Below are 14,819 nucleotides of genomic sequence, written 5' to 3'. Positions count from 1 at the left end.
ATCTTGTTGCTGCAGAAGATGTGCTGAATTAGTACAGAGACAGGTACACGTCAGCCTAAATCAAGGAGAAGCCAAAAATAAACCACAACTAATCCGTCCACGTTTAATGAACTCTCACTAGGAACTAAATAATTGTGGGGGGCTGGCTGTCAGTTCCATAGATTATCCACAGTGGCAGAGTAAAGATATTCAGTGGATATACAGAAACAGGCAGAGTTCCATGTGTAAAAGTCGAGTCATACACAATGACGGCTCCCACAACAGTAATATAACTCTCCCTTGCTCTATAATATTATTTTGTTTTATCCTGTATGGTCTGGACTCCAGGACTTTATTTGTGTGCAGTGGGGTGGAATTACATTTGCCAAGAGAAAAGTGATATTTATTATTTTTTATTATATATGCAAAACATGTACAATTTTCCCAAATGTCTACTTGGAAGGCTTAAGCTTGTAATACTTTTAATATCATGTTAACCATCTGAGTCTTTATAATGAGAAGATAATATAAAGAGGGCATCTAATAAAGCTCTCTATGAAATATAATTAAATGCAGAAAGATAGAAGCCAGTTAAATGTTTAGGAAAAGGTACAGTTTATGGGAAAACATGGCCTTTACAACCATGGCAACATCATGCTACAGTGATGCATGAATATCTATGTTTATAGCGATTTGAAGTGGCTAGATTTTAGAAGCAGCCTACATGGCCATCAACAGATGAACAGATAAAAAAAATTGTGGTACTTGGCTGCAATGGAGTACTACTCTGCCATAAATAAGGATGAACTTGCCTCATCTGTAGGAAAACAGATGCATCTGGAGAACATATCGCTACATGAAGTAAACCAGAAAGAGTCGGTTAATTATTACATGGTTTTTCTTGTATGAGAAACTCAAATAATAAATAAAGTGCAAAATAAAAGGTAACAGGAAGTAGAGAGAGACCTTTCTCAAATGGGAAGGGGACTGAGAGATGGTAGAAGAGGGGAGGGAGGGAGAGGAGCAGAAGGCGGTGAAAAATGGAGTGAAGGTGTTACGTCCATGTGCCACCTCCCCAGAAGAAATGTAAACACGATGTACTACAAACACTGACTAATAAGAATAAACTTTTAAAAAACGGGGCAAATGAAAAGGTGCTCCTCAACATACAGATGGGAGCTTTCCAATAAATTCTTTCTAAATTTAAAACACTATGAGTCAACAGTGCACGGAGCCCCTAAACTTTGGAATCTGCTGCAGGGTGCTTGTGACAGTGCCCGGCACCGCAAGACAGAGCGCCACGGCGATGCGCGGTCAGGGAAAGAGTAACAGCTACCTGCTAAGCACAGCTTCTGCTGAACCTGCGGCCCTGCGCACTGTCACAGAGCTGAACCATCACACTGGACACCTTGAGGCGGGGGTGGGCATTCGGGAAAGGGACCGTAACAGTGAGGAGACAGGATGGCCAGGGGAGCAGTCAGGACAGGCCCACAAGAGAGCACCTGGATTTGGGTTGTGCCTGGCCTTGAAACCGAGAGAAACAGCCCTGCGGGGGAGATCTTTTTTTTTTTTTTTTTTTTTTTTTTTGTCTTTTTCCTTTTTATCGGTACCGGGGATCGAACTCATGACTCACTGGGGAGATCTTAAGGTAGTAAGAGGAAGGCAATGCAGGAGGGATGCAGAGAAGCCAATGTGGGAGCTACTGGGCCCTCGTGGTTACTAACAATGCAGATTAAAAGTCTACAGTGCATGTGAATTCTCCAAGTTATCTGACTGCAGGCATAGTTCCAGGGTCCTTCAAGCTTGGGCTTCCCTGAACCCTTTACTCTGCTTCCCCTGAACACCTGGGTCATTAAATGATTCCAAGTGGAAGCCACACTAGCAGGCTTTTGTAAGCGTCAAGCAGAAAGGAATCATTGGCTCCCGCAGTTCCAATCACCCAGAGTTGACCATGGCCTGAGAACAACAATGGAGAATTCGAGAAATAAGCAGTGCATAGATTTTAAATTATACTTGTTATAGAATAGTGCTACAGTTGTTCTATGATTAGTATCAGTTTTCTTTAACATTATACTATGCTTAATTTACAAATTAAACTACAATAGATATGTATATATGGGAAACACATGTATGTGATGGTGTTTTTCCTGTACAGTTTGCTACTATCTTGTTTCTAGTCTCCTCTCTACTGCACGTCCTGGTACATCAACTGCAGCTAAGGGGGAAACACAGTACCACACAGCTGGGGAGACTTCGTGACATAAAGGTTAGCTTCCTGTGAGCAGTGCTCTGCAAACCTCTGTATTCATGACCTTGTGGGTGGGGGATGTCTTCTCACAACCCTGGGACATAGGTTCCATCCACAGTACTTACAGCTGCCCACAATGTTAACGGGTCCAATGCTACATGGCTGGGAATGCTAGGGCCAGAATGGGACCAGGGGTCTAACTCCAGGTCCTGTGCTCCTACCACTACACTGTTACGCATGCAACTTATTCTTCCCAGCAACCCAGGAAGCAGGTAAGATAATATTTATTTGGTTAGCAAATATTTAGAGTCCTTACCTGCTAGGTCTCATCCCACACACTGAATTTCCGGGTAATGAGTGAGCCACAATCCCTATTCTCAGGACCTAAATCTACAGAACAAGATAGACAAGTAAACCTACACTTTACTGGTGAAAACTAGAAACTCTAAGCCTAATTAAGTATCTTATCCCAGCACCTAGCCAGGACGGAAGGTGATCAAGCTGATCAAGTCTCAACTCAAACGCTGATGTTACACTCTCTGGTAATGCTGTTACTTCTTTTTCAGGCCTACTAACCAAAAGTGAAAGTTAAAAAAAGCCCAACAATGTCAAAACCAGAACTAGCCAGTCTAGACCAGCTTATACAGAGTTTGTGTAAGTAGAAAATGTCAGATTAACAAGCCGTGACTCCAAGATACAATCACACAGACTACCTGTGCCAGTAAAGCACACACTGGTGCCACAGTAGAAAAATATATAACTTCGAATGTGAAATACCTTATCATCAGGAAATATCTGTGTTAAAATTATTTTATATGCTTTGGGCAAACCTGTTACATCAGACTACTTCTCTGAAGGAAAACCCAAAGAAACCTTTGTGGGCTGAGAGGCTGGAGATGGCCCCAATCAGTTTAATTCTATAGGAATTAAACTGTATTTCCCAGCTATGGTGGCACACACCTGAAATCCCAGCACTCAGGAGGCTGAAGCAGAAGGACTGTAGTGAGTTCAAAGCCAGCCTGGGCTACATAATGAGTTGAAGGTCAGCATGAACTATATTGTTGTCAAAAAACCACAAAACAAAAAAATCTCAATTCATTTTTCCTCCATCTTTAGCTACACAAGAGTATCCCCCTACCTAGTGAGCAGCACTGCCTACAAGGTTTGTCTCAGCAGGCCTGGACAACTGTTTCAGCTATCTGGTGCACAGCACATTTGAACACAATGTCCACTCCCCTCCTAGCACACGTGGAGTCAGCTACATCAAGTCTAGAAGGTACCACGAGTTAAGTCTCTGCCCACTCTGGTGCTTGAATGCAGTACCCAGGACCACAACAATGGCAGGTCTTTTCACTCATTTTGTGTTCCTCTAGAGTCTTGACGGAGGCCAAGCATACTTAGAGTGAGCAGCTCACTGCTTCCACTGGACCTGACACTGATCATGAGGCCTCCCTGCCTCTAGAGAGCTCTGACCCCAGGTGCCAAAGCAGCAAACTCCAGGCAGAGATGTTTGATCATAGGGAGCTGCCAGGCCCATGACAGAGGCTAGCAGTATTTGCCAAGTCTGAACTTGGCATAGGAGGGGCCAGGCCAGCCTCCCCCAGCAAGGACAAGGACCAAGTTCACTGGCCTCACTTCAATATTTAACTTCTGTTCAGTAATACATACTTGTGAACTATTTTACCATGATGGTGATGCCACCCATTCCAGGGGCCCCCACTGCCCCAGCCTCCTTCGTGAGCACCCAGCCTCCCTGAACCACAGTGGCCCTAACCACGGCTCGGGCCCACTGATGGATCACATTCTCCAAGACCCCAGTTCTGTTCACAGCATACGGGTCACCCACTGTGCTATTTCCTTGTCTACCGTGGGCTCTTGTCTCTGACCGAATGGGAAGCTCTCTCCAGACAGAATCACTATCCATCCTGTTCACTGCTCTCCCTATACCCAGCCATGTCTGCACACAGCCCAGCCTCTTTGGCACACCTGCTAGATGCAGGGATGAGTGAAAAACTGATAAAGGACACAGAATCAGGACATCTGAACCAGAAAGCCACCCCTCCCTGCCCTGTCCAGGGAGCCAGCAGCAGTTACTCCGGCAGGGGTAGAACCAGGGAGCGATGTCCTCCACCCCTGCTGTGAGCCAACTGGTGCAAGGGCCAGAAGAGAAAAAGAACCCCCCACCACCCGTCACTCCACTGTAGGCAGCTAGCTGATGTACAGGCTGAGATGATAGCAACTGAAGTAAGGAAATAACTTAATGATTGTTTGATTGACTTTGCAAGCCTAAAGTCTATAGTTTGAGCAACTATTTAGAGGATAATAATTTGTAATATAATAACTATTATGGATTCCCCACTGTCTTCTTTCTGAAGTTCAATATCATTGTCATTGTTTTGTTTTGTCTCATTTTATTGTTTTGTTTTATTCCCTTTAAAAAAAGAATCAGGACATCCCATCAAGATTACTAATGTAGCTAGGTGCTTACCATAGCTAAACCATGGAAGTGATTTAAGTTTCCATCAATAGATAAATGGGGGTCAGGGATATAGCTCAGCAGCATAAGCACCTGCCTGGCAAGTTTAAAGTTCTGAGTCTGGGGTACCAAAAAGAACCCCAAATAGATAAACAAAAAAAATTTTTTTTACATAACTGAGTATCACTCTGCCATAAAGAAGGACAAATGTGAGCCTCTCTAGGAATATGGATGAACGCTGTGACCATAATACTCTTTCTCTTCTGAGAGACTTAAAATAGAAATAATTTAAAGAGGGTCAGGGATATAGCTCAGTGGCATAAGTGCCTGCCTGGCAAGCGCAAAGTCGTCAATTTGATTCCCAGTACAAAGAGAAGAAGGAGGAGGAAGAGGAGGTGAAGTAACTTAAAGAACAAAATAAAAGTGAGATGGCAGGAAACAGGGAGGTGGACTTTGTGGAGCTGGAAAGGGGACTTGGGGAGGGAGAGGGACAGAGGTCTGGGAGCAGGAGGGAGGTAAAAACAACCAAGATGTGGTATGTGTGCACACACACCGATTCCACAAGGGGAATGTAATTAGTATGTGTAATGCACCCCAATTAAGAAAAGAAAGCGGCTAGGAGTCAGCCACCTGTGTGCCCAGTTTTTGAGGGACATTTCAGCCAGGGCCTCGCTGCAGGTTGTATTGCTTCTTTTTTCGATCACTGTTCCCTGCATTGTGTGATTACACCTGATCCCTAAAGGCTCAGCTCGGCTGTCACTGACTCTGGAAAGGCCAGGCCCCAGCCAGCCTGCCTGCCCCCCTTTCTGGGTGATCAGAAGTACCCCACGATTCTGTGAGAACAGTGAAGCTTCTTGCAGACACACAGTGGGCACCTGTAAGTGTTTTCCGAATACATAAATGGAAAGCACTGACCCTGTGGCTGCAGGAGCTCGTATGCCTCCTTTTCTGTAGTACATAAATTGGCATTTTGGCCCACTGGGCAAGTGGGCCCTTGTTGCTATAGCAACCAAATGGGAAATTGGCTCAGTCCCTAACACCAAGATAAGCTGGAATCTCTGGGTTTCAGAAGGGTGGGAGGCTGTGATGCCAGGCTGCAATGTCGCTGCCTGGCCTACCTGGGATGCTTCCCAGCCAGGGCAACGCGATGCAGTCACCTGGGAAGCTTCATACAAAGTTTGCTGGTGGTGGCAGACACCTGTAATCCCAGCACTCTGGGAAGCTCAGGTAGGAAGATCATGAATTCAGGCCCACCCTGGGCAACTTAATCAGTGAGAATCTGGTTTACAGTAAAAAATAAAATAAAAAGGACCAGCTGTGTATCTCAGTGCAAAGGCCCTCGCTTCAATCCCTAGTACTTAAAAAACAAGTCTGCCCTCAGGATCCTTCCTATCCCCAGAGATTCTGATTTAACTGGCCTTGGTACAGCTCTATTTCTACAACCCTTCAGTAACTCTGCAGAGCAGCCAGGCTTGAAAACCTCTGTTCCAGCCTTGCCTGCCACTCCAAAGCTTGTGGTGCTGTCCAAGGTACAGCTCATTCAGAATTTGAACTCAGAGGCCAGGTGGCTGTTTGCAAGGTGAATGGAAGTCACACAGTTCACTGAACCAGGGGAAACCAATCATCTTGTTCAATCTACAATGGTGCTGCCCAATTGCCACCTACGGCTAGCACAATTCAAATTAACCAAACTTAAAAATTCAGTTAGTAAAGAGCCAGAGAGTAGACAATGTCAGCTTTAGCTCGACTCTTGATGGTGGTGGAGAGAAGGCATGGGTAACAGGGAAAAAGACGTGGCTGGGTTCCAGTAAAACACATCTACAATACTATAGTGTGTGGATTCCTGCCCTAAGATAATCAAACACCCTAAGATTGAAAAATGTGCAAAATATAATTTCTACACAGTAGCAGTAATTTAGGTAGGAAAAAAAACCTAAATATGCAACAAGCAAGCCAACCCAAAGCTGGATAATGCTGAAGTGAGCCTTAAGGTATAACATCAGAGTAAGGCTAAGTCTACTTGGATAAACACTATGTCAGAATGTAAAATATTCATAGACTAAAAGCCAAATGGAATCCAAGCCTTCTGTGATGAGTGCAGTCATGCCAAGACTTTATGAAATAAATTGTGTGACTTCCAAAGGCTTATTCTAGCTCTTAGATACTCAGTAGGGGAGCGGTTACCATGTAGAACGATCATCTTTAATTTCCCATGTGAAAAAAATGAGTTAAAGCCTGTATGAATAAGAAGGAAGTAACAATAGGAAAAAAGTTATGCTGAGCCTGCGACTATGCTGGGACTTCATGAATACTGTCCAACTGCTCCTAAAGAGCAACTTTTTTTTTGAGACAGGATCTTGCTATGTAGCTCAGGTTGGACTAGAACTCATGGCAATCCTCTTGCCTCAGCCTCGAGTGCCAGGATTACACACATGTGCCACCATGGGTGGCTCAAGAGCAACAATTCTGGACAGCTGCTTGGGACTCTGTAAACAGATGCTGTTCTGGGCCAGCAGTCTGATCTTAACAGATCACTGCATGGCTCTATTGGATCATAACTGTATCCTTTCTGCAAATCAGCTAATGGAAAACTTTTGTCTTAACTTTTACATGCATACAACCAAAAATTCAGGATGAAGTAGCAACCCATCTTTTCATAGACAAGCCACATACAAGCTAAAATTAAAATGGAGAAATACCAGTCAAAATGCCACTGGAGAGATAATCAGCCTTTTCAGGCACAACTGTATCAGCTGCCAAAATTGCGAGGAGATAAATATGGTACTTTTGACACTGCTGTCATTGATAAGACTGGACATTTTTCAACACACCATACTTTTGAGGTCAAGTATCTGTGATGATTATGCCCTAAAGGAAGGAGTGCTGTCTTCCTTAATTCAGTACTGTGGCTGCTGCAGCTAGGTATATTTTAGTTAGGTTTCTATGTAAAGACACTTTTGTTTCAGTGAAACTAGAATTTAGAAAATCTAGGCGATATAGCTATAGCAGAAACTCCAGGACAGCCACATTACTGATTTCTTCTAATTTTAATTTTTGAACAGTTAAGAGTTCAGTAATATTTCTATTTGAATTGTTTTAGAGAGATACTAACATTTTAAATCAGTATCTTGTCACTTATGAATTAATAGCTGAAAAATAATCTAAAGACTTTCATTAGCTAGCAGTTTTTAAAAATATAACAACTCATTTGAGCCAGTTTTAATTTGTTTTAAAATTCCAAATTTGTGTCACTTAAGATGTTTCTTTGGCAGCTAAGTTATCACAACCATGAAAAAAAAAAAAACCCAGAAATCTACTTCATTAAAAGCAAAGTGTTTGAATAGGAAGGTTATGCTATTTTTGGAGACATTTATGTTTACATTTAGTTGACTATCATTATAACTCATTATAATTACTTCAGAGTTAAATAACACCACTTAAGCTGTAGGCTAATTTCCTCTCCTGCCATGGGTAAGCATGATTACTTCTTAAGCTTCGTCTACATTTGTCTAAAAGTATCTCACGGTTTGCCATGCTTCTCACTGATAATTCATCTTGCTCCTTTGATGGACGCAGGGCCCATAAAGATGGAAAATTCTGTAGCTTTGACCAACATGAGTATCTGAAGGATTTCCAATACATCAGACAGCATTTTTAGAGAAGGAAAGTGTGACAGCAGTGACCTCTTCCAATCTACCTGACAGAGGATAAGGGATCATGTGTATTAAGTCTGACCTTTAAAGAAAAACTGAAGCCTACTTCCCACAATGAAATTAGTTATACTTTTTAGATTGCTGGGGAATGGGGTGTCCAGCCTAAATTTTAAGATATTTCATTTTATATTAAATTCTTAAGGAAACATCACTATTCATTCATTCACTCATTCATTTTGTTGTGGTGGTTGTGGTATTGGTCCTGAGAGTCACACTCAGATCCTCATGAGTGCTAGCAAGTGACCTTCCACTGAGCTAGCCCTCCAGTTATTAGTTCTAATTTATCTTATTTAAGTATGTCATGGGGGGCTGCCAGTGTGGTGCAGCAGTAGAGTATATGCCTGCTATGCCCAAGGTCCTGGGTTCAAAGCTCAGTGCTGCAAAATGTTAAAAAAAATTTTAAAAAAATAGAGAGAGAGGGGAAAAAGCAAAAGGTTCACTTAACACCCTTTCATGCAGCTCTGTGACCATTACAGAATGTCCTGGGCCAATTACAGGCAGGAAGTGATTTTTGCAAAGAAAATTTATCTCTTAGAGCCATTGTCACTCTTTGTTACAAACCAGTGTGCAGAAGTTAGGAAGTGGGCAGGAGGGAGGAAAGACACCTCTGCAGGCACAGCTGGTCACTGGGCCCTGGCCTGTTCACGTTTCGCTGGATGCCAGACCGCCTTTCTAAGGACAGGAGCCTGCAGAGACTGTGCTGCAGCAGCAAGCTCTGTTCCAGCCTCAAAGTGCCAACGACTCCCTGCTCACCCTCCAGGGGTCATGTTACACAGAACAGAAGCATCGTCAGCTCATTTCTGTAGTTGTGCAGAGCTGTATGAGGTCTGAGCGTCACAAGCCTGCAGACCCCATCTGTGTGATGCTATCATGTTGCAATACTCAACATTGGGTGGTTGAACATGTGAGCTGTCCTGTGAGCAGCTTGAGTTCAGATGCTGCCTCCACTATGCACTGGGATATAGTCCTGCAGGACAATGGCAATGCCTAACTCCAAGGACTGCCGTGAGAAAGACAGGGCACTTAGCGTGGAGCAGTTGGTCAGCACTGGCCACTGCCAGCCATTACCTGCCTTACATCAATGTTTCCCGAAGTGAGTCCCAGCCTACTTTCATAGGCAGTGACCTAGTACATACATACACATGTATCTAATAGGTACATGAATAACGAACGTGCATGTAATGCTGCCTACATACATGCAGAGGTGTGCAGAACCAGGATTTAAGTCCAGAGGCCCTGTTTCATTAGTGCTCATGACCACAACTGTCCCCTGACTTGTGGCTTTATTTCTGTTACATGTGGAAGAACCAAAAACTTCATTAAACACTAGAAATCTTCATTAAGAAGGATGCATAGAGACCACTTCTATTTTATTGTGCATTCTGTTTGATAAGGAAACTACTGACCCTACCCTGTTAAATTGATTTTAAGACCCAAGACCTGCAGTTTGAAAAGTACTAGGGTGTTGTATACCAACAAAGATAAAAGGCTAACTATATGTACTTCACTTCAGAGGTTTTACCATACTGCTGGATCACATGGAGTGTTTCCTAAGTTTATTCAAACTCCCATCACCTTGTGGGATGGATAGTACTTTGGGAAATGTTGGGGTTAATACCTTTAGGCCAGAGATAATGTTAGGGTTATTTTAACCTGTACCTTAATTAACACACCAAACACATTTGACAAATTCTAAATAACAAAAGGTGAGTCCCTGGGTGGGGGGTGGGAGGCCCTCCAGGACCTGAACTGTGCCCTGGAGAGGCACTTGCTCAGGCAAAGAGAATTGCTCACCCAAGTGCCATGAGAGGCAGCATCCTGCAAAACAGCCTCATTCAAAAGGCGTCCCTTGGGGCTGGGGATTTAGCTCAGTGGCATAAGCGCCTGCCTTGCAAGCAGGCAGTCATGAGTTCGATCCCTGGTACCGATAAAAAGGTTAAAGACAAAAAAAAAAAGGTGTCTCTCTATTGGGTCAGAATAGTGGTCTTACTCCAAGCAAGTTAGATTGAAAATGGAAACAACACAGTGGCTACTATATCAAATTCCATCTTAATAGCTTTACTAAAAGGAAGGATGGGTTACGTTTTAAAGTGGATTTGGTAATTGACAGGTTGGACTGAGCCAGGGGATCTGGGCCTGACACACAAGAGAAAGAAGCTAGAGGAGAGAGGCTCAGGAAAGCAGACACCAGCTTTCAGCTGTTCCCAAGTCACAGGCGCTCAGGTGTCCAGCTGCTCAGAGGCTGTCAGAAGATGGGGGGCACGACTGTGTGGAAGCAGCTACTTCCTGTCTTTCTCCCAATCTCCCCTCCCACCTTGAAAAGTGAAAAGTTCAGAAACCATCTTGAAGAATAAGTGACCTCTACAGTGTACAAAAGAACAAATAATGCTCAAGTTCATGAACAAGAGGCCAAGTGGCAACCCTCTCCCGTCCCATGCTTATTTTGCTGCTAGATGACATGGAAATCAATGCAGAACTGAATGTCAGCATAAGGCACTGCTTCAGAGGAGGTGCTGTTCATAAACCAGGGTAACTGAGTCAAATCTCAGTTCTCAATATTATCAATACCAATTCCAATTTCCTTCTTATTAGGGGATAATCGCTGTGCAGTGCTATAGGAACTGGGGGATTTGGAGTGGCACTGTGCAATAGGATAGGCACTAACCCCGTGTGGCCATTTAAATTAATTAAAGCTACATAAAATTTAGCATTCAGTTTCTCAGTCACACCAGCCATGTTTGAAGGGTTCAGCAGCCACATGCGCCACAAGGGAGGGTATACACTGTAGGACACTGCCATCACTGTAGAAAATTCTACTGGACAGTGCTCAAAAAGGAAATCTTGCATTTCCCACTTGGTAAAGGAGCTGCAAGTTCTAACTATCAGAACTTCTTTGGCTTTGGGCACTGTGGGGATGAGCTTGGAGGTAATTACTAAAAATTCCATTATTATCTCAAAATACCATTTCAATTGGTCTATCTAAAAATCTCTTGAAATTAAGACTTTGCATTGCCACAAGTCATTTTTAAAAATCCAAACATATCAGGAAATGATATCTGGTGATAACTTGCTGAAGTTCCAAACAATTGTGAGTTAGACTGAAAGTATTAGAAAAACTGAGTAAAAAAAATTATAAAGGTACACAACTCTATCGGCTCTGGAAAGAAAACTTTAGAGCCAAGCAGAGGCACACTTCTGTTTTACCCTTCAGATACGAAAATACTTGTTACACACTTTGGTTTAGTGTCTTCATGAACTTTTACGAACTTACAGCCAGATGCAGTTACACGTGGGCTTGTAGCACGTTTGAGGGAAGACAGCACAAATCTCATTTAGGCCTCACAAGAACCTATTCCTGCTATAGCACTAATTCTGAGTGCTGAACATTTTTCTCAGGAAGGGGAAGACTGCTTGGTAGTACATTATCTTGTCAGTGTCTTGCTTAATTGGTTACTGAAGTGATTCCAAATGGCCAGATCACCATGACACCAAATGGCCAAGAGTTTGGGGGCCAAAAGGTCTTTCCTCTCCACAACTCCTGGCTGCCCTGCCAAACTGGCAGATAAACTGCAGAGGTGTGCCCCGCCAGAAAGCAGAGCACTTAACAGCCTCTTCCCTCTCCACAATCACACAGCAGGCAGTCCAAGCACAAAATAACCCTACAAGGTCTTCATAGGAGTAGCATTGGTAACAAGGCTAAATACTAAAGCACTGTAATGTTTACACACAAAAATTACTCCACAGAATAAATCAACGCCCTCCCAAAGCAATTTATAAAAGGCATCTGATGAGAAATACATAAACTAAGCAACTGCTATCAAGATACTGTAAAGCCAATTTTTAAAATCCAGATTGCATTCAGCTAATGGCAGATAATAAATATGCATTTTTCAAACATTTTAATAGCTTGCTCAGTGTCATAACATTTGTCAATTTGTCGTTATTGTTAGCAAAACTTCACATTTTTATTTACCATGTCCAGTTTGTGAGCTTCCAACTTGGGATGTCAGCAAAGCAATTACTTAAAAATGTATAAATAAAAGACACACCATTAAAATCCCCATGTTTGTGCCTCCAAGATTAAATTCACATTTCTAGCTCATTGAGAGATGACAGGTATGATAAATCTGGAAAGGAGTGTCTTCCGGAGACAGGCAAGAAAAAGTTTAGGATTTAAAACATGAGAGCTGGAACGGTACAATTCTTTGATCTGCAAATATCACATATATAAGCCCAACAATTTTTCTGTGAAATAGAAAACTTTAAGTAGGTCAACTTATTAACTGCTACTGTGGAGTTTATACATTCATATTTGCCTACCCTTTGATGAACTGCAGCCTGAAAAAGATTTATGGTACTGCATTATTAAAATCTGTCTTCGATTCAGAGAATGGAAGAAGCAGAATCTGATATTGCCCGGTAGGCTTTGTTAGCATAACAGATCCAAGCGCTGTTTTGTTCTGCGCTGGTTCTTAACCTATCATTACTATAGTTGGTTCCCGACAGGACCACACATCAGGAAGTCAGAATGGGACCGTAGGCTTCCATTCCACCTGGGCTATGTTGTCACATTCGTAGTCACAGCCCTGGTTCTGCCGTGGCCAGGATAATGCCTGATCAAAATGATCAGGGAAGTGTTCGGGATATAATAAAGTGCTGGAGCGCAGAGGGAGGAAGAAGGAAGGCAGGGCAGAAAGCACATGCATTTTAAAACGTGGAAATCTTTCTCCCTTTCATTTATTTAAGGAGGATAAACTGCTAAACAAGGGCTGTCTCTACCACTCAAGCTGATCACTGTTCTCACCGGAGAGGACCCGAGCCCTCGGTATCCATCGCGGTGGCCTCCTGAGACCCCGAGCGCCCCGTTCCTCCCGGCGTGCGCGCCCGGGAGACAGCGGCTCCGTGCACCGACCGGGGAGCAAGTTGCACCTCCTCCCAGACGCCCGCCAAGCCCCAGCGGGCGCGGAGCGGCCGGGGTCCGGGAGGTCGCGTCCCCCTTCAGCGGAGGGCTGGGCGGACGGCGGGGACACCTGCCAAGGGGCGGCGCGGCAATGCGGTGGAGGCGGGGACCAGGATCCCGAGCGCGCGGGGGCAGGGGCTGAGGCTCAGCGGCGGCGAGGCGCTCTCGGGGGGACGAGCCCGCAGGCCGGGAGACCTGGGGACCTCGGGGACCTGGGGCCCCGCCAAGGCGAGAGGGGCGGGGTGTCCCGCAGGCCCGCGCCCCTGTCCCACTCCGGGCCGGACGCCCCCGGCTCCGCGGCGGCCTGGGCGCAGGAGCGGGGAGAGGCGGCGGGGGCAGGAAGGCGGGGGAAGAGCGGAGTGGGGAAGGGGACAAGGCGGGGCGGAGGGGCCAAGAGGGGGCGCCGCGCCTACCTGCTCCGCGCGGGGCCCGCGATCGCCTGGCGGGGCCGGGACCGGCGGTGGCGGCGCGGGAGGCGCTTCCTCCAGGAAGGGGTGGGACCCGCCTCCCGCCGCTAGCTGCTCGCCCGCCCCCGCCCTGCCCTGGGGTCCCCACCGCTGGAGTACAACCCGCCCCCTGCTGCCCAGCCCGGGGCCCGGTACTCACCCGGGCCGGAGCCGCTGTGCACGCGCCGGCCGCTGCCTTCCCAGCCTGCGGACGCTCCTGGCGCCGCTCGCCTACCAGGGCGGGACGGGATCCGGATCCTCCGCAGGGGGTTACTGTGCGCTGATCCGCGGTGACCTCGGGCGGGTTCGCTTCTGCCGCACACCTCTGGGGCTTGCACAGCGCGGCTGCAACAAAGTCCCACGCTCGCGCCCGGCGCCGAGTTGGCAATCGCGGGACCCTGGCGCGAGCTCGGTACTAGGCCGCCTCCCCACCCGCGCCTGCTGGCTGGCTTCGCCGCCTGGGTCTCCGTGAGTCCCTCACAAACCTGTATTCATTGGCCCAACCTAGGCCCTAGCCTTCCGGGGCACCAAGTCAGTGACCTCTAGAGCAACGTTCAGTGATGGCATTGTTTTCACAGATCCTGTTCAATTTAGGCTCCAGGTGCAGCCTCCTGGCTACCTTTGTCTGACCACCACCTTTGGGGGGCTGCCGAACCACACCTGTCTCCTTTAAATTGTTGCCTCTCAAAGCACAGTGTCGAAGAGTCCTCTGCAGCTCAACTCAGCCACATGCTCCAGTTCGACAGTCGCGTCCAACATTCTGTCCAACATTCACCCTGTTCCCCAACACTTGAGATTGCTCTCCGCACTGATTTCTTATTACCTTTTCCATCTAGCTACAGGGTTATCAGCTTGAGGTCAAGTGTCAAGCTTTCTCTTTTCCTTGCTTTGCTGAATTGAACTGTTGTTTTTCCCATTAAAACAAAAATATAGTCCTGCTCTAAAATCCCCTGGAAATACTGCATATGCTGAATTTCATTTGAGTTAACCTACTGAG

At 45.6% G+C, this 14,819-nt stretch overlaps 1 protein-coding gene across 7 annotated transcripts in view; it reads right to left on the bottom strand.

Annotated features, from left to right (window-relative positions):
* The window catches only part of Tmem150c (transmembrane protein 150C), a 69,179-nt gene extending 55,030 nt beyond the window's left edge, over nt 1–14,149 (bottom strand). Inside the window, exon 1 of one of the 7 annotated variants that reach the window (XM_023560611.2) lies at nt 13,983–14,149. Coding sequence is in view for 3 of the 7 variants with exons in the window: in XM_013141350.3 (XP_012996804.1) it covers nt 13,221–13,249 (29 nt within the window). In the remaining 4 variants the exon portion in view is untranslated. Of the gene's footprint in view, nt 1–13,220; nt 13,511–13,789; nt 13,902–13,982 lie in introns of those variants that run through there. The other 6 variants (XM_023560612.2, XM_063247184.1, XM_023560610.2 and 3 more) reach the window with 6 other exon arrangements.
* Between the last annotated feature and the right edge of the window lie 670 nt (nt 14,150–14,819).

This window comes from Cavia porcellus, unplaced genomic scaffold (genome assembly GCF_034190915.1).
Source record: "Cavia porcellus strain 051 isolate PalLab524CR breed Dunkin Hartley unplaced genomic scaffold, mCavPor4.1 scaffold_4, whole genome shotgun sequence".
Lineage (NCBI taxonomy): Eukaryota > Metazoa > Chordata > Mammalia > Rodentia > Caviidae > Cavia > Cavia porcellus.
Note: the sequence above shows the minus strand (reverse complement) of the source record. Positions and strands in the feature narration are given on the sequence as shown.